The 18,917-nt window shown below is 40.5% G+C and overlaps 1 protein-coding gene across 1 annotated transcript in view; it reads left to right on the plus strand.

Moving 5' to 3' along the window:
* GREB1L (GREB1 like retinoic acid receptor coactivator) overlaps positions 1–18,917 on the plus strand; it is a 171,698-nt gene that overhangs the window by 23,418 nt on the left and 129,363 nt on the right. Inside the window, exon 4 of the mRNA XM_036245203.1 lies at positions 3,875–4,051. Coding sequence (XP_036101096.1) covers positions 3,875–4,051 — 177 coding nt within the window. The remainder of the gene's footprint in view (positions 1–3,874; positions 4,052–18,917) is intronic.

The raw sequence follows: 18,917 nt of genomic DNA on the forward strand, positions 1-18,917 counted from the left end.
AGTGGCTGCACCAGTCTGCATTCCCACCAGCAGTATACTAGAGTCCCCTTTACTCCACACCCTCGCCAACACTTGTTGTTTGATGATTTGTTGATGGCGGCCATTCTGATAGGTGTGAGGTGATACCTCATTGTTGTTTTAATTTGCATCTCTCTGATGATTAGTGATGATGAGCATTTCTTCATATGTTTCTTAGCCATTTGTATGTCCTGTTTGGAGAGGTGTCTATTTAGTTCCTCTGCCCATTTTTTAATTGGATTCTTTGTCTTCCTTTTGTGGAGTTGTATGAGCACTCTATATGTATTGGAAATTAACCCCTTATCTGATATATCATTGGCAATGATGCTCTCCCATACAGTGGGTAGCCTTTCCGTTTTGATGATTGTATCTTTCGCTGTGCAGAAGCTTTTGAGTTTGATGTAGTCCCATGTGTTCATTTTCTCCTTTGTTTCTATTGCCTTAGGTGATGTGTCAGTAAAAATTCTGCTGCATATGATATCTGATATTTTGTTGCCTACAGTCTCTTCTAGGATTTTTATGGATTCATGAGTTACATTTAAGTCTTTTATCCATTTTGAGTTTATTCTCGTGTAGGGTGTAAGTTGATGGTCTAGTTTCATTTTTCTGCAAGTAGCTGTCCAATTTTCCCAGCACCATTTATTTATTTTATTTATTTTTTTTTTTTATCCTCACCTGAGGATATTTTTCCATTTTTTGTACAGATAGAGTGGGAGGGAGAGAGAGGAAGGGAGAGAGAGAGAGAAACATCGATGTGAAGGGACACATCGAGTGGCTGCCACCCGCTCGACCAACCAGGGCCAGGGACAAACTGCAACCGAAGTACGTGCCCTTAACAGGAACCGAACCCGGGTCTCTCCGGACCGCAGGCCGACGCTCTAACCGCTGAGCAAAACTGGCCAGGGCCCAACACCATTTATTAAAGAGGCTGTCCTTACTCCACTGTATGCTTTTGCCACCTTTGTCAAATATTAATTGAGCATATTGCCTTGAGTCCATTTCTGGGTTCTCTGTTCTGTTCCACTGGTCTATATACCTGTTCTTGTGCCAGTACCAGGCTGTTTTGATTATAGTGGCTTTGTAGTATAACCTGAAATCTGGTATTGTGATCCCTCCAACTTTAGCTGAACTTTTTTCCAAGGAGCTTATGTATCCATAGCCTCCAAAAATGTTTGTAAACTGAATAATGTGACAGACATATAAAGACTATTTTTCAAATAAATATAGATGATATTGTTAATAATAAAATAGATTCATGTAAAATTGTTAAAGAATTTACAAAACCATTTTGATGTTATTTTTCTCAATTTCCAAACACTAAAAGTTAAATTTGAAATTGTTTAATGTTGAAAGGGTATCTACAGGCTTGAAATAGTTGAACTCCATTGTCCTTACAATTTTAGTCTTTCGTCCATTGACTTTTTTAAATTTTATTTTGTCTGCTTTTGAGGTTTAATGATCCAGACCATATAGTAGCATTATATGCACCACAGCTTCATGCAAAGTTTGTTACTTTCTTTTCATTTCTCATATACTAACTGATGGCATCCAATTGTTTGTTGGCATTTGGTTAACATAATAATATAAATTGATGCTGGAAGAATCTAGTATGGTTCTTTTGTACTTTATATGGGGCAGTGATGATAGTGGTTGCCTCAGGTTTGTGTGTAGAATTAGGTGTCCATCCTCCCTCTCCCATAATTCCCTCAAATAGCACTTATACTTTTTTTTTTTTTATCCTCACCCGAGGATATTTTTCCATTTTTTGTACAGATAGAGTGGGAGGGAGAGAGAGGAAGGGAGAGAGAGAGAGAAACATCGACGTGAAGGGACACATCGAGCGGCTGCCACCCGCACGACCAACCAGGGCCGGGGACAAACTGCAACCGAAGTACGTGCCCTTAGCGGGAACCGAACCCGGGCCTCTCCGGACCGCAGGCAGACGCTCTAACCGCTGAGCCAAACTGGCCAGGGCAGCACTTATACTTTTATTCGGCCTAATTTGGTTGCAAGTGACAGAAACCCAACTCAGACTAACATAGGTAGAATGAAGAAGTTACTAGAAGAATTCCAAAGCAAAAATTGGCATTACCAAACCATGGGAAAAGCAGATACAGCTGGGCTTTAGGGATCCAAACTCCACCAGAACATCCCCTCCTCCCTAGTCCCTCCTGTCTCTGTGACAGACTTCTCTCACAGGGCAAAGAACAGAGTGCTACAGAACTAACCAAGCCACGATCTCTCTGGTTTCGTGTTCAGAATTCTTAAGGAAAAATTTTGATTGGCCTGGTGATGTCAAGTGCCCGTCCCTGAACTGATCAACTATGGGGGAAAGATGGACTGTTACAGTGACCCCGCTTGAATCAGGTGCCAGCTCCAGATCAATCTGGAATATCACAGTTCTCCAGGGCAATCACATGATTAGAGTGCAGAGGGGATCATGTCCCTGAAGATGTGGAGATCAGTGATCTGTAGCAGAAAACAGCAGTCCTCTGTAATACTGTTTTGTGATTATCAGTTCCTTATACAATTCTTCCTATTAACTATAGTATGAGTTCTTAAAAGAAGATATCTATATCCCCAGGCCCAGGACAGCATCTGTTGCAAATGATTTTTAATAAATCATGAAGTAATGAGTTACCATAAACCCATAAACCTTATGGCGTCCAAAGATGTTATGTAAGGTTTTTGTCAAATCTTGTCATTTCATGTCATAACTAGAGAAAATAACCTAACAGTTCTGAGTTGTAGTCCTTGCCCATTCATTTATTAGTCACTAACCTCCGAGCTCAGTCTCTTCCCATGTGAAATGGAGAGGATCTCTGTTCTTTTTTTTTTTTTTAATCTCGCCAGAGGATATTTTTCCATTTATTTTCAGATAGAGTGGGAGGGAAGGAGAGAGGAAGAGAGAGGGAAGGAGAGGGAGAGAGAGAGAGAGAGAGAGAGAGAGAGAGAGAGAGAGAGATCAATATGAGACAGACATACGGATTGGTTGCCTCCTGCGCGACACTGACTAGGGCTGGGGATGAACTGCAACCAAGGTACGTGCCCTGGGCTGGAATTGAACCCGCGACTCTGATCATCATTTTTATTGATTTTAGAGGGAGAGGAAGGGAAAGGGAGAGAGAGAGACAAATATCAATGAAAGAGAATATTGATTAGCCACCTCCTGCATGCCCCCACTGGGGATTTGGCCCACAACGTGGGCATGTGTCCTGACCAGGAATCAAACCAGCGACCTCCTGAAGCATGGGTTGACACTCAACCAGTGAGCCACACTGGCCAGGCCGTATGTTTTCTTTCAAAGTTTGCTGTATCTTTATCATGTCCTTACTTGTGGACAGAAAATATAAAAGTTGTTCATGTTGACTACACCATTCAGAATACAGTCGTCCCTTGCCACTTTGCACTTCGACTTTCGCAGCTTCACTCTATCGCAGTTTTTTCAAATATATTCATTAAAAAGTTTGATTGAGACAGTGAAAATGATAGAGCGCGCTCAGTTGTCTGAGTCAATTATACACCCCTGTATTACAATTAAAATTAAAATTATTGTACGTATGGACTGTAGGTCTATGTATTTGAACACCCCAGGAATCCCTCAATGCCAGGTGCAACAACTAGAGTCTGGAAGAGATTAACCGCGATAAACGAGGGACGACTGTACCTCCTTTTAGTGTCTTTTCAACTCTGCTCAGAGGGGCACATATAATAGATTTGTCTTCTAGTTGGAGTATATGGACTTTAAATTTAGTCCTTAATAGTGATTCCCACAGGTAAATCTCCCCTCCAAATGGGTTATAAAGCTTTTTAACCTCCCTAAACATTTCTCTACGTCCTTTTACCCGGTTTTTAGGTTTTTGTCAAGCAGGAAAGGATTTGCGTTTGGTATCACTGTGTATGGAACAAATCGACATCCCAGCAGGATTCCTTCTGGTTGGGGCAAAGTCTCCCAATCTTCCTGAACACATCCTAGTGTGTGCTGTAGACAAGCGATTTCTACCAGATGATCATGGAAAAAATGCACTTTTAGGTGAGTATTTCACACCTGTAATATTCCCTTCAAGATGGAGTTAAAATACAAGTTTATTTTGAATTATCACAGAACTTTTGTAAAAAATTGCAGAATTCGTTGAGGAATATACAGAGTGTGGCAAAAGTAGGTTTATAGTTGTGAGTACTTGAAACAGTTTATTCTTGTATTATTATTTATTTCTTAGTATTATTTTCCATACAAACAAATGTAAACCTACTTTTGCCACACTCAGTATAGTTTAGTTCCAGTATGAAACTTTTTTTCTTTTAGTAACTTCTTAAAAGTTAGCTTTTATTTTCTATTCATTCTCAAAACACTTGCTTTAAGGAAGAGACTTTTTTAAACCAGGCAATAAAGGATAGTATGTAATTATTTAAAAATTAATATTTTGGCCCTGGCCGGTTTGGCTCAGCGGTTAGAGCGTTGGCCTGCGGTCCAGAGAGACCCAGGTTCGATTCCCGCTAAGGGCATGTACCTCGGTTGCAGTTTGTCCCCGGCCCTGATTGGTCATGCGGGTGGCAACCACTCGAAGTGTCCCTTTCACGTCGATGTTTCTCTCTCTCTCTCTCTCTTCCTCTCTCTCCCTCCCACTCTATCTGAATAAAAAATGGAAAAAATGTCCTCAGGTAAGGATAAAATAAATAAATAAATAAAAATTAATATTTTGTAAAACCAAGTAGGATTCACTCTCTATAGAGTCATTGATCTGGACCTGATGTCAAGTCAACTATTAATTATTCAGCTATGGATTATCTACTTTGTAAGCTGTTTTGTCGTTTTTCCATACCAACTAACTACACTTGGTCTATGTGATTCTCATTTTATATTTAGCATTAGTTCACCCAAAATAACTAGTTGTGTGTGTGTATTTATTTATATATATAATACCTTTATCTCAGAATTATTTCACTTTCTGGTATGCTGTACTTCGTAGTCCCCATGACTATTTTATAACTACCAAATTGTGCTTCTTAAACCCTTCATCTTTTAACACAACCCCACAACCCCCCTCAGTTTGTTCTCTGTATATATGAGCCTGTTTCTGTTTTATTTATTTATTTTGTTCTTTAGATTCCACTTATCAGATAAATCATAGGTATTTGTCTTTCTCTGTCTTGTTTTACTTAGCATAATACTCTCTAGGTCCATCCATGTTGTTGCAAATGGTAAGATATCATTCTTTTTTATGGCCAAGTAATATTCCATTGTATGTATGTGCCACAATTTTTTTTTATCCTCACCCAAGGACATTTTTTTCCATTTTTTGTTCAGATAGAGTGGGAGGGGGAGAGAGAGAGAGACATCGAAATGAAAGGGACATATTGGGTGGCTGCCACCCGCACAACCAATCAGGGCTGGGGACAAACTGCAACCAAGGTACACACCCTTAGCAGGAACCGAACCCAGGTCTCTCTGGACCGAAGGCCGACGCTCTAACCACTGAGCAAAACCGGCTAGGGTGTGCCACAATTTTTTTTATCCAATCATCTATTGATGGGCACTTGGGTTGCTTCCATATCTTGGCTATTGTATATAATACTGCAGTGAACATAGGGGTGCACAAATCTTTTAAAATTAGTGTTTTGAATTTCTTTGGATATTTACCCAGAAGTGGAATCACTGGGTTATAAATAAGTTTCATTTTTGTGTGTGTGGTTTAATTAATTAATTTATTTATTTTTATTGTCAACATTATTACAGATGTTCCTCATATCCCCTGACCCTTTGCCCCCCTCCACCCAAACCCCACCTTCTCTTCCCTCTGGCCCTAACCACATTGTTATCTGTGTCCATGGGCTATGCATATATGTTCTTTGGCTTTTCTCTTCACTTTTTTTTTCATTCTATCCACCTCACCCACCTCTCCTCTAACATCTGTCAGACTGTATCATGTATCCATGACTCTGGTTTTATTTATTTATTTATTTATTTAATCCTCACCCTAGGACATTTTTTGATATTTTGTTCAGATAGAGTGGGAGGAGGAGAGAGAGAAACATTGACGTGAAAGGGACACATCAAGTGGTTGCCACCCACACAACCCAACCAGGGCCGGGGACAAACTGCAACCGAGGTACATGCCCTTAGCGGGAACCGAACCCAGGTCTCTCCAGACTGCAGGCTGACGCTCTAACCACTGAGCCAAACCGGCCAGGGCTCTGGTTCTATTTTACTCATCAGTTTATTTTGTTCATTAGATGCCACATATAAGTGACATAATGCGATACTTGTCTTTCTCTGATTGGCTTACTTCACTTAGCACTATAATCTCCAGATCTATTCATGTTGTCACAAAAGGTAAGAGTTCTTTCCTTTTTACAGCTGTGTAGTATTCCACTGTATACATGTACCACAGCTTTTTTTTTTTTTTTTTAGATAGAGTAGAAGGGAGGGAGAGAGAGAAATACTGATGTGAGAGTGACACATTGTTTGGTTGCCTCCCACATGACCAAGGGGCTGGGGCTTGAACCTGCAACCCAAGTACATGCCCTTGACCAGAACTGAACCCACAACCTTTTGGTCTGTGGGCCGATGTTTTAACAAGTGAGCCAAACCAGCCATGGCTGTAGCACAGTTTTTTATCCACTCATCTACTGGTGGGCACTTGGGCTGTTTCCAGATCTTGGCTACTGTAAATAATGCTGCTGTGAACATAGGAGTGCATATATTCTTTCTGGTTGGTGTTTCAGAATTCTTAGGATATATTCAAAGTGGGATCACTGGGTAAAGGCAGTTCCATATTTAATTTTTTGAGGAAACTCCATACTGTTTTCCACAGTGGCTGTACCAGTCTGCATTCCTATCAACAGTGCACTAGGGTTTCCTTTTCTCCACATGCTCTCCAGCACTTGTTGTTTATTGATTTATCAGGGTAGACATTCTGGCAGGTGTGAGGTGATATCTCATTGTGGTTTTAATTTGCATCTCCCTGATAATTAATGATTATGTGCATTTTTCATATGTCTATCGGCTATCTGTATGTCCTCTTCGGATAAGTCTCTATTCAGGTTCTTAGACCATTTTTTAATTGGATTGTCTTCCTAGTGTGGAGTTGTGTAAGTATTTTATGTGTTTTGGAAATTAACCCCTTATCAGATGTATCATTGGTGAATATGTTCTCCTCTGCTACTTTGCCAAATTCATGTATTAGATCTAGTAGTTTGTTGGTGAGTCTTTTAAGGTTTTCTATATACAATATCATGTCATCTGTAAATAATGCCAGTTTTACTTAACTCCTTTCCAGTTTGGATCCCTCTTATTTCTTCTTTTCTGATTGCTGTGGCTAGTATACCAGGACCATGTTAAATAAGAGTGGTAAAAGCAGATATCCCTGTCTTGTTCCTGATCTTAAGGGAAACGTTTTAGTTTTTGCCCGTCAAGTATGATGTTGGCTGTAGGTTTTTCATATATGGGCTTTATTATGTTGAGGTATGATCCCTTTATTCCCACTTCAGTAGATTTTATTTCCCTTTTTTCTTTTGTTAATCCTCACCCAAGGATATTTTTCTATTGGTTTTTAAATAGAGTGGGAGGGAGGGAGGGAGAGAGGGAGGGAGGGAGCAACAGACAGAGAGAGAGAGAGACATCAGTTGTTTGCCTCCTAAAATCTGCAAGTCAGGTATGTGCCCTTGACCAGGAACCCAACCTGTAACCCTTTGGTTCATGGGCCAGCACTCTAACCAATGAGCCAAACCAGCCAGGGCTAGTGAGTTTTTATCATAAATGGGTACTGGATTTTATCAAATGCTTTTTTTGCATTTTTTTATATGATCATGTGATTTTATCTTTCATTTTGTTTCCGAGATGTGTCACATTTATTGATTTGTGAATATTATAGCAGCCTTGTATCTCCAGAATAAGTTTCACTTGATCATGGTATATGATTTTTTTAATGTATTACTGGATCTGATTAGCTAATATTTTGTTGAGAATTTTAGCATCTATGTTCATCAGGGATATTGGTCTATAATTTTTTTTCTTTGTAGTGTCTTTGTCTGGTTTTGGGATTAGGATAATGTTGGCCTCGTAAAAAGAGCTTGGGAGTCTTCCCTCCACTTGAATATTTTGAAACAGTTTGAGAAGGATTGGTGTTAGTTTTTCTTTGAATGTTTGGTAAAATTCACCTATGAAGCCATTGGTCTTTTGTTTGCTGGGAGTTTTTTTTATTTTTTATTACTGCTTCAATTTCAGTAGTTTGTATTGTTCTATTCAGGTTTTCTGATTCTTCCTGATTGAGTTTTGAAAGATTGTATGTTTCTAGGAATTTGTCCATTTCACCCAGTTTGTCCCATTTGTTGGCATATAGTTGTTCATAATATTTTCTTACAATCCTTTGTATTTCTCTGATGTCAATTGTTACTTCTCTTTCATTTCCGATTTTACTCATTTGGGTCCTCTCTCTTTGTTTCTTGATAAGCTTGGCTAAAGGTTCATCAATCTTGCTCATTGATTCAAAGAAACAGCTCTTGGTTTCATTGATCTTTTGTAGTTTTTTTAGCTTCTATGTCATTTATTTCTGCTCTAATCTTTATTATTTCCTTCTAATTATTCTGGGCGTTTCCTGTTGTTCTTTCTCGAATTATGGAAGTTCCATTTTTAATTTTTTTGAGGAATCTCCATGCTGTTTTCCATAGTAGCTATATCAGTTTGCAGTCTCACCAACATTTCTTCACATTCTCACCAACATTTGTGGTTTGTTAATTTATTGATAGCAGCTTTTCAGACAGGTGTGAGGTGATATCTCATTGTGGTTTTACTTTGCATTTCTCTGATAATTAGTGATGTTCAGCATCTTTTTATGTCTATTGGCCATCTGTATATCCTCTTGAGAGAAGTTCTTTTCAGGTCCTCTGACAATTTTTTAATGGGATTTTGGCTTTTTGGGTGTTGAGTTGTATGAGTTCTTTTTTTTTTTTTTTAATCTTTATTGTTGAGCCCTGGCCGGTTTGGCTCAGTGGTTAGAGCGTTGGCCTGCGGTCCCGAGAGACCCGGGTTCGGTTCCCGCTTAGGGCACGTACCTCAGTTGCAGTTTGTCCCCGGCCCTGGTTGGGTTGTGCGGGTGGCAGCTACTCGATGTGTCTCTCTCAATGTGTCCCTTTCAGATCGATGTTCTCCCCCCCCCCCCCCCCCCCGTCTGAACAAAAATATCCAAAAATGTCCTCGGGTGAAGATTAAAAAAAATTTTTTTTTATTGTTGAATGTAGAATGTATTACAGATGTTCCACATTTTTTCCCCATTGACCCCCTCCTCCCCACTCTCGCCCCCCTCCGCCTTTTCCCACACTGTTGTCTGTGGCCATTGATTATGCATATAAGTTCTTTGGTTTATTTCTCCCCCCCCCCACCCCTTTCCCTTTGAGGTTTGTCAGTCTAGCAATGAATTTGTACTTCTTAATCCCTTCACCTTTTTCACCCATTCCCACAACCCCCCTCCCATCTGGCAACCAACAAAATAAATAGTCTCTGTATCTATGAGAATGTTTCTGTTCTACCTGTTCATTTTGTTTGTAGATTCCATTGTTAATAGATATGTATTCATTGCCATTTTGTTTGTTCATATATTTTATCTTTTTCTTCAAAAAGACCCTTCATCATTTCATATAATAACGGTTTGGTGGTGATGAACTCCTTTAACTTTTTCTTGTCTGGGAAAGTCTTTATATAGCCATCGATTCTAAATGACAGCTTTGCAGGATAGAGTAATCTTGGTTGTAGGGTCTTGCTTTCCATCACTCTGAATATTGCTTGCCACTCCCTTCTGGCCTGCCAAGTTTCTTTTGAGAAATCAGCTGACAGCCTTATAGGAACTCCCTTGTAGGTAACTAGCTGCCTTTCTCTTGCTGCTTTTAAGATTCTCTCTTTGTCTTGAACCTTTTGCATTTTGATGATGATGTGTCTTGGTGTGGGCTTCTTGGGGTTCATCTTGTTTGGGACTCTCTGTGCTTCCTGGACTTGTATGTCTGTTTCCTTCACCAAGTTAGGAAAGTTTTCTGCCATTATTGTTTCAAACAGGTTTTCGATTTCTTGTTCTCTCTCTTCTCCTTCCGGCACCCCCAAGATGCGAATGTTGGCACGCTTGAGGTTGTCCCAGAGGCTCCTTACACTATCCTCATTTTTTTGGATTCTTTTTTCTTTTTGCTGTTCTGATTGGGTGTTTTTTGCTTCCTTATATTCCAAATCGATGGTTTGCTTCTTGGATTTACGTACTCTACTATTAAAGCTGGGTAAATCATTCTTCATTTCAGTTAATGCCTCCTTCAATTCTGACTGTGCATCCATCATTTCTGACTGGTCCTTTTTTATGCTCTTGAGGCCCTCCCTAAGTTCACTGAGGTTCTCACTGAGTTCATTGAGTGTCCTTATAAGCAGTATTTTGAACTCAGCATCTGTTAGGTTGCTTATCTCCGTTTCACTTAGTTCCTTTATTGGGGTTTTGTTCTGTTCTTTCATTTGGGACCTGTTTCTTTGTCTCATTTTGGCTGCCTCCCTGTGTTTGTATCTGTGTATTACTTAACTAGCGGTATGGGGCTAGCTGAGACCAGATGCTGCTCGTTTGAAAGAATTTAGGAAAAACCTGAAGTAGAATCCAAGACAGGCCAATCCTATGGTTAAGCAAGTGGCAACAGCTTGGGTGGGCCTGAAAGTTGGGTGGGGAGGGGTGGGGCGGGGCCTCAGGGAGTCACCAGGGCAGGGCTACCAGTGTGAGTCAGGTTGCTGGAGTCCCTGATATGGCGGCTGTCTGCCGCCCCAGGGAAGGGCTCACCAAAGGAACAAAGGCCTCTGACAGCACGTTTGTCCTGGAGAAAGGCCCCTCTCCATCCCCCTCTGCAGCCCTCACTCCAGTGCCAAACAGCTTAGTTCTTCCCTGTATGTCTCTGGTGCCCCTCGGGCTGCCTCTCCTCCAAGCTTAGAGGGAGACAGTCCGATAAGTTGGTGTGTGGGCCCTTTAAGGAGCTGCATGGGGCTCCAGCCACTTCAGCTTCCCTGAGCGTCAGTTCCTGCTAGTTTTTCCAGCCAGAAGTTATGGGGACTTCTCTTCCTGGCACTGGAACCCTGAGTGGTGCACCTGGTGTGGGACGGGAACCCCTCAGTCCTCAGGAAGGACCTTCCCAGCGGAGGTATCCTCCTGATTTTTATTCGCCACACGTGAGTGTGGGACCAGCCCATCTCGCTACTGGCCCTTGCGCCTCCGCCCCTCCGCCCCTCCGCCCCTCCGCCCCTCAGCCCAGTCTGGATGTGGCTGCTGCTTTAATTCTGTAGTTGTAGGACTTCCATTCAGCTTGATTTCAGGCGGTTTTGAATGATGGTTGTTCTGTAGTTTAGTTGTAACTTTGATGTGGTTGTGGGAGGACACAATACTGCGTTTACCTATGCCGCCACCTTGACCGAAAGTCTCCTTTTTTTTTTTATCCTCATCCAAGGACATTTTTCCATTTTTTTGTTCAGGTAGAGTGGGAAGGAGAGAGAGAAAAAAAGAGAAAAACATCGATGTGAAAGAGACACATTGAGTGGGCGCACCCACACAACCCAACCAGGGCCAGGGACAAACTGCAACCGAAGTATGTACCCTTAGCGGGAACCAAACCCGGGTCTCTCTGGATCGCAGGCTGACACTCTAACCGCTGAGCCAAACCAGCCAGGGCTAGTTCTTTATAAAGTTTGGATATTAACTCCTATCACATGTGTCATTGGGGATTATATTCTCTCGTTCACTAGGTTGTCTTTTTATTTTGTTGATGGTTTCCTTTGCTGTGCAAAAATTTTTAGTTTGATGTAGTCCCATTTGGTTACTTTTTCTTTTGTTATCCTTGCCTGAGGATATATGTCAGAAAAAATATTGCTAAGAGCAAGTCAGAGAGTTTACTACCTGTTTTCTTTAGGAGTTTTATGGTTTCAGGTCTTATATTTAAGTCTTTAATGCATTTGGAGTTTATTTTTGTATATCATGTAAGAAGATGATCCAATTTCTCTTTCTCTCTCTCTTTCTCTCTCTCTTTCTCTCTCTCTCTCTTTTGCATGTATATGTTCAATTTTTCCTACACCATTTATTGAATGGATTGCCCTTACTCCATTGTATAGTCTTGCCTTTTTTGTCATAGATTTTTTAGATGTTTTTATTGATTATTTAGAGAGAGAGGAATGGAGAGAGAGATAGAAACATTAATGTGAGAGAGAAACATCAATCAGCTGCCTCCCGCATGTCCCCTACTGAGAATTGAGCCCGCAACCCGGCATGTACCCTGACCAGGAATTGAACTGGTGACCTCTTGGTGCACGGGCTGACACTCAACCACTGAGCACATCAGCCAGGCTCTCTTTCAATGATAGCCTTGCTGACTAGAGTAGTCTTGGTTATTCCTTGCTTTCCATGATTTTGAATATTTTGTACCAATCCCTTCTGTCCTTAAATGTTTCTGTTGAGCAATCAGCTGACAGTCTTATGGGAGCTCCCTTGTAGGTAACTGTCTTTCTCATGTTGCTTTTAAGATTTTCTCTTTGTCTTTAATCTTTGCAATGTTAATTATGATGTGTCTTGGTGTGGGCCTTTGGTTCATCTTGTCTGGGTTTCTCTGTGCTTTCTGGATTTGGGTGTTTTTGTCCTTCACCAGGTTATGGAAGTTTTCAGTCATTGTATCTTCAAATAGGTTCTCAATTCCTTATTCTCTCTCTTCTCATTTGGTACCCCTATGATAACAGATGTTGTTATGCTTGGTGTTGTTTCAGAGGTCCCCTAAACTATCCTCATTTACTTTGATTCTTTGTTTTTGCTGTTCTGAATGGGTGTTTTCTGTTACATTGTCTTTGTTTTTAATTGAATTTATTGGGGTAACATTGAATAAAATTATAGAGGTTTTTAAGTGTACAATTCTGTCATACATCATCTGTATTTTGTATTATGTGTTCACCATCCAAAGCCAAGCCTCCTTTTGTCACCATTAATCCCCCCTTAACCATCTTCTACCTCCCTCTACCCTACTTTTCCTTTTGTAATCATCATACTATTGTCTGTGTCTATGACTTTTAAAATTGCCGATTTGATCCCCTGCTTTATTAAATCTACTGTTGATTTCTTCTAGTATTTTTAATTTCATTCATTTCTGACTGTTTTTTTTATTGTTTTCTGCCTCCATTTTTATGTTTTCTACCTCTTTGTTGAAGTACTCACCAAGTTCCTTGAGTATCTTGATAACCAGTGTTTTGAACTCTGTATCTGGTAGATTGTTTGCCCTTATTTCATTTTGTTCTTTTTCTGGAGATTTCTTCTGTTCTTTTATTTGGGACATGGTTTTTTTTGTTGTTGTTTGCTTGTTTTTTTGTCTCCTTGTTTTGGCTGCCTATTTGGGTTTGTTTCTATGTATTAGGTAGATCTGCTATGTCTCCCGGTCTTGGCAGGGTGGCCTTATGTAATAGGTGTTCTGTGGGGCCTAGTGGCACAGTCTCCTTGGTCACCAGGTGCTCCAATTGTGTCTCTTGTGTGGGGTGTGTGTACCCTTCCTTTGTAATTGAGCCTTGATTGCTGTTGGCATATAAGTGGGTGGATTTGACTCTCAAGCTGACTGGCAATGTGGATTGGCCATGATCACAGCATACAAACAGCTGCGTGGAGGCTGACCCCACAGAACAGAGTTTGCCCCATTGGGGTCTGGTGCCTGCCAAGACCACCCTTTGGGTGTTCCTCTTGTGGAGCTAATTGGATGTGTTGGTTCTTGGGCCTCTTGAGCTACTGTGCAGGTCAATATCAGATGTTGCCTGTGACTGGCTGTAGGCACCTATTAAGAGCTACAGAATGATCCAAGGTTGATAGCTTTCTATGGTGGTCTGGATGCCCATGGTAGAGGCCATGCTGCAAACTGAGGCTGCTTGCCACTGTTACCAGTCCTGGGGGTCAGGTCAGCAAAAGGCACAGAACAACCCAAGACTTGCTGCCACCTGCTGGCTGCTGGTAAGGTTCAGCTTCTGAAAGAAACGGGCAGTTGGGTGAGGCAGGGTCTGGGAGTCACCAGGATGGGAAAAGTGCTTGCTGTTCACCAGGTTTATGTAGATTCAGATTTGGTGCTAGCACTGAGCCTAAGGCCACTCAGCAAAAGTGTCAGGGTATAGAGAGGTCAGCTGCCACCTGCCAAGGGCTATGGATCTGGCGGGGGTGGGGGGGAGAGGCAGGGTCTCTGGGAGTTGTCAAGGTGGAACTAGGGGAGTTCATCAAGTTAACGCAGATTCAGATTTGGTTGTTTGGGGGAAGGACTCAACACAGGAAAGATGTTGTTTCTTCCTTCAGCCCTCACCTTGATGCCAAACAACTCAGTTTCTCCTTGTATGTCTTTAGCATCCCCCTAGCTTGACCAAAGTTCTTTGAAAGTTTTTAAAGAAAGACTATGACACGAGTCAAGGTTGGCTTCTGCCATATCAGGCAGTGTGTGAGTTGGGTAGGGTTGTATCTCAGCATCTGTCAGGATGGAGTAGTGGAGTTCACCAGGCTAATGAAGATTTACATTTGGCCATGTGGGAGGAGGTTTTCAACACAGGGACAGGGGCTTGGCCCTTACCCTGAAACTATGCAACTGTTTCTCCCTATATGTCTCTGGTACCTCCTGAGCTTGACTGGAATTTTGGAGAGTTTTTAAAGAAAGACTGCAAAGGGCCCAGGCTAGTTGCCCCTGAAAGGACCTGGGGTGATGTATAAGTTGGGTGGGGTGAAGTCTTAAGGAGTCCTCAGGGTGGAGTAGTGGAGTTCACCAGGCTAATGCAGATTTGGCCATGGAGGACCCAACACAGAGACAATGGCAGCTGTCCTTCCAGTACTCACCCCTGAAGCCACACAACTCAGTTTCTCCCTATATGTCTCTGATGCCCTTCCCCCTCAGCCACTGTCCCTCTGCTGGAGCCCAGGATAAGTGCCTATGAATAAGAGTTTGTGCACAGGCTCTTTAGGGGGATGCCTTCCATCTCATCTGGACAGACAGAATCCCCGCTGGTTTTCACAGCCAGATATAATGTGGGCTCCTCTTCCCAGCACTGGTGTTTCAGGCTAGGGAGCTAGGCATGGGACTTAGACCCCTTGCTCCTCAGGGAGACCTCTGAAGATGAGATATCCCTCTAGATTTTCAACTGTCACACACACATGGTTGTGGGGCCAGCCTGCTTTGCATTCCAGCCCCTTCAATTCTTGACATGGCTTCTTCTTTATGTCTTTGGTTATAGAACTTCTTGTTCAGTTAGTCTTCAGATGGTTGAGCATCCAGGTTGATTGTTCTATAATTTAGTTGTAATTTTGATGTGGCCATGGGAGGAGGTGAGTACATTGTACACCTACCCTGCCATCTTGACCAGAACTCCCCTTTTAGCATTTAAAAGCATCATAGTTTCATTGAATGAAACCGTTTATGTGGCTTGACTACAGACAAAATACCTCTCATACTGCTTCTTTGGTCAATGATTCTTCAAGGCTAGAGAAATCTTTCTAGAATACAACGTGTAAAGGACACAGAAAACACCATCAGAATAATAGATTTCATAATCCTATGTAATCAGGAATATGAGACCAAAGGACATGGGCTTTGAAATTGGAGCAGGGTTTAAATTCCAGATTTGCCTTAGTACTTTAAGCATTTGGGAAAGCTCTTATCCTCTTAAAGTCTCAGATTCCTCATCTATATAAAGGATCCAATGATGCCTACCATGCAGGGTTGTAAAGATCAAATGAGATGATATTTATAAAGCACCCATCCAGCACAGTGCGTGGCACATATGCATAACCAATGGACACAGACAGCAGTGCGGTGAAGGTGGCAAGAGGGTAGGAGCAGGGAGGAGGGTGTCAATGCGGGGGGAAAGGAGGGACATCTGTAATACTTTAAACAGTAAAGATAAATTTAAAAAATAAATGGTATTCTACCATCCTGTCATATTTATTGAATACCCCTATAGACATAGAACTTTCTCTAGTCTTATAGATAGACATAATTTTTATTAACTACTTTTCCAAGTGACATTATAGTACAACAATGGTAGAATTTTTTTAGACAGTACATTGTTGAGCTTTGTATATATCTAGTACTGTATTGTCCAAAAGTTAACATTCATTCAACACTTATTACTTAAGATGGATGATTTTAGTATGCATTAAGATACAGTGGACCAATTTTTAAACTTCAGATATTCTAGAATCTCTATGGATTTTAATACTAATGTGTCCAAATTTTATATAAACTACGCAGATTCCCAAAAACTGTGGGGGAATTGATTTGAAAATATATTGATTCAGTTGGCAGTGCTTGTGTCCCAAACCTACCATGCAGTTGGAGGACTTGGTTGCTAGAAAAGCTAGAAAGGTAATTTGGCTGTAAGAGGTAATATTTCTTATGATAATGACAGTAAGAACTTTGTGCAGATAAAATCTCCCTTGAATCAAAGCTAATATTGAAACCATACAGAGTTTTAAAATAGACTGTAGAGTTCTAACTCTTTAATATTGTTAATTATCATCATTAATGTAAAATTTCTCTTTTTTGAAGATTATCAAGATATATTGCTTTTTCTTCTCCTCACATGCTCTTGCTTTTCACCTCAGAGAATAGGCAGAGGAAAAGATAAAAAAAATAATAATATCTAACCTAAGTACTTTGTTAATTCTAATTCTCACACTAATCTTTTATGAACTGCTTGAGGCTATCAAATAAGCCTCATTTTTTTTGTGGACACAGTCTTTAATTATTTTGGCTGAAAGATTTTTATAATTTTGTTCTGTGTTTAGGGTGTATTATATCTGTCTCATAAGTCAGTGAATTTTCCATCAAGGCATGAACGATCACACCACAATGGAAGCTACACAGAGACAGTAGTTTTGTCTTCCTTGTTCCGTGCTGAAAACCTGGTGCCTGAAACAGTGCCTAGCGCACAGAGCACAAATATTTGTGGGTGGGTGGGTGGATGGATGGATGGATGGCTTTAGAAACTTGGTAAACTAGGTGGCCATTGACATTTTTTTTTTTTTTTGCCTATAGCTCAAAGGTATTAGACAAATAGCCAAATGCTCTAAAGTGCAATCCATCTCTGAATAACTTACAAAATTATATAAATGTTTATATTTCTATAAAGTAACAGGAATAAACTAATCATATAGAATTACTAAATTTTTGTAACTGATCCCAGGTCATGACTATCTCTTTTTCACCACTGTTATTCCAGCATAATGCCTGGAATGTAGACAGGTGGTCAACAAATAATTGTTGAATAAATAATACAGTAATAAATTGAACTGTCATAATTAAATGCTCTGAATTGATTGTCAGCATTTTGAGATTGGAACATTGTAATATAGTCTGTCTTTAATCCTTGGGGCCCTTCTCTTCCCACCTTATCTATATTTGTTAATTATGTAATAGATTGGTTTGGGGGTTTAAAAAGAATGTATCACTCCATCAGTGAATTTATTTCCAGTTAGTTATTTGTATGTAGAGATATATTTATGAAATTGGAATGTCCTTTCTTATTTACAACATTTTTGTCCTTGTTCACTATATGATAGTACATGTGTTATGTCCTCATAAATCCCAACCAGAGAACCTCACTTTCTTCCTGTCCACATTTTCCTTTGTATTTGTATTAAGGGGGACTGAAGAAGTAATTTCCAATAAAGCAAAGCATGGCCTCTCATCCTCTGAGCCTTTTCCATTTCTTCTTCTTTCTATTTATTTATTTATTTTTTGGTATGTGCCCGTAGTGGGAACCAAACCCAGGACTCTCTGGTCCGCAGGCCTACACTCCAACCGCTGAACCAAACCGGCCAGGACGAGAGTTTTATTTTGTTTGATTAATATGAATGAGAATTGTTTGGATGTTATATCTGAAGGAATCATAAGCTCGTTTGAGTAGGGAAGGGTTGAATAAAGAGGAAATGGGAATCTCAAGTAACTCATGCCGAAAAGTACAGCTAGTTCTCAAAAGAACTGAGAAGTTGACAATGCCCTGTCAACTTTTATGCATTACTGCCATGCTCTTCTATCCAGACCAGCTTCCTCTTCACATTTCTGTTTGTTCTCTTCCTCACTTTAGCTGACATGTGGTTGACATAGTTTCAACTTAGGTTCTAATTTTACGAAACCTCATAAATTCAGAGTCCACTACCATCTATCTGACTGACTGTAATTATTTCAAAATTTCCAGAGAGAGACACCGACTTTCCCAGGTTGAAGCAGATATTGGCCCATAGTTTAATTATCCAAGTCCACATTGTGGGCAGGACAGAGAACCAGGACGAGAAATTTCTCTAAAAAGGAAGTATATAGGGAAGAAATAATGGACATCTCTAGGACCAAACCTTTTCTTATTTTTAATGGCAATTACATAAATTCTATTCTATTCTATTATATTATCTACTCTGTTTTCCTAACCATTATCTTTTTAGAGCATTAAACATATAAAAATTATTTTCAGTTTTTCATTGCTATGGAATAACTCTGCTAAAATATTGTACCTTTGTTTTCTTTTGAATTATTTTTTTGAAATTAGGAAGTTATTGACTCAAAGACAATTAATATTTCTATGCTTTTTTTTTTTTATTTTTACCCAATGACATTTTTCCATTTTTTTGTTCAGATAGAGTGGGAGGGAGAGAGAGGAAGAAAGAGAGAGAAACATCAATGTAAAAGGGACACATCGAATTGTTGCCACCCACACAACCCAACTAGGGCCGGGGACAGACTGCAACCCAGATACGTGCCCTTAGCGGGAACCGAACCTGGGTCCCTCTGGACTGCAGGCAGACGCTCTAACCGATAAGCCAAACTGACCAGGGCAATATTTCTATGCTTTTTAAAAAAAATTATTTCTTTATTGATTTGAGAGAGAGAGGAAGGGAGAAGGA

Source organism: Molossus molossus, unplaced genomic scaffold (genome assembly GCF_014108415.1).
Source record: "Molossus molossus isolate mMolMol1 unplaced genomic scaffold, mMolMol1.p scaffold_m16_p_6, whole genome shotgun sequence".
Classification (NCBI taxonomy): domain Eukaryota; kingdom Metazoa; phylum Chordata; class Mammalia; order Chiroptera; family Molossidae; genus Molossus; species Molossus molossus.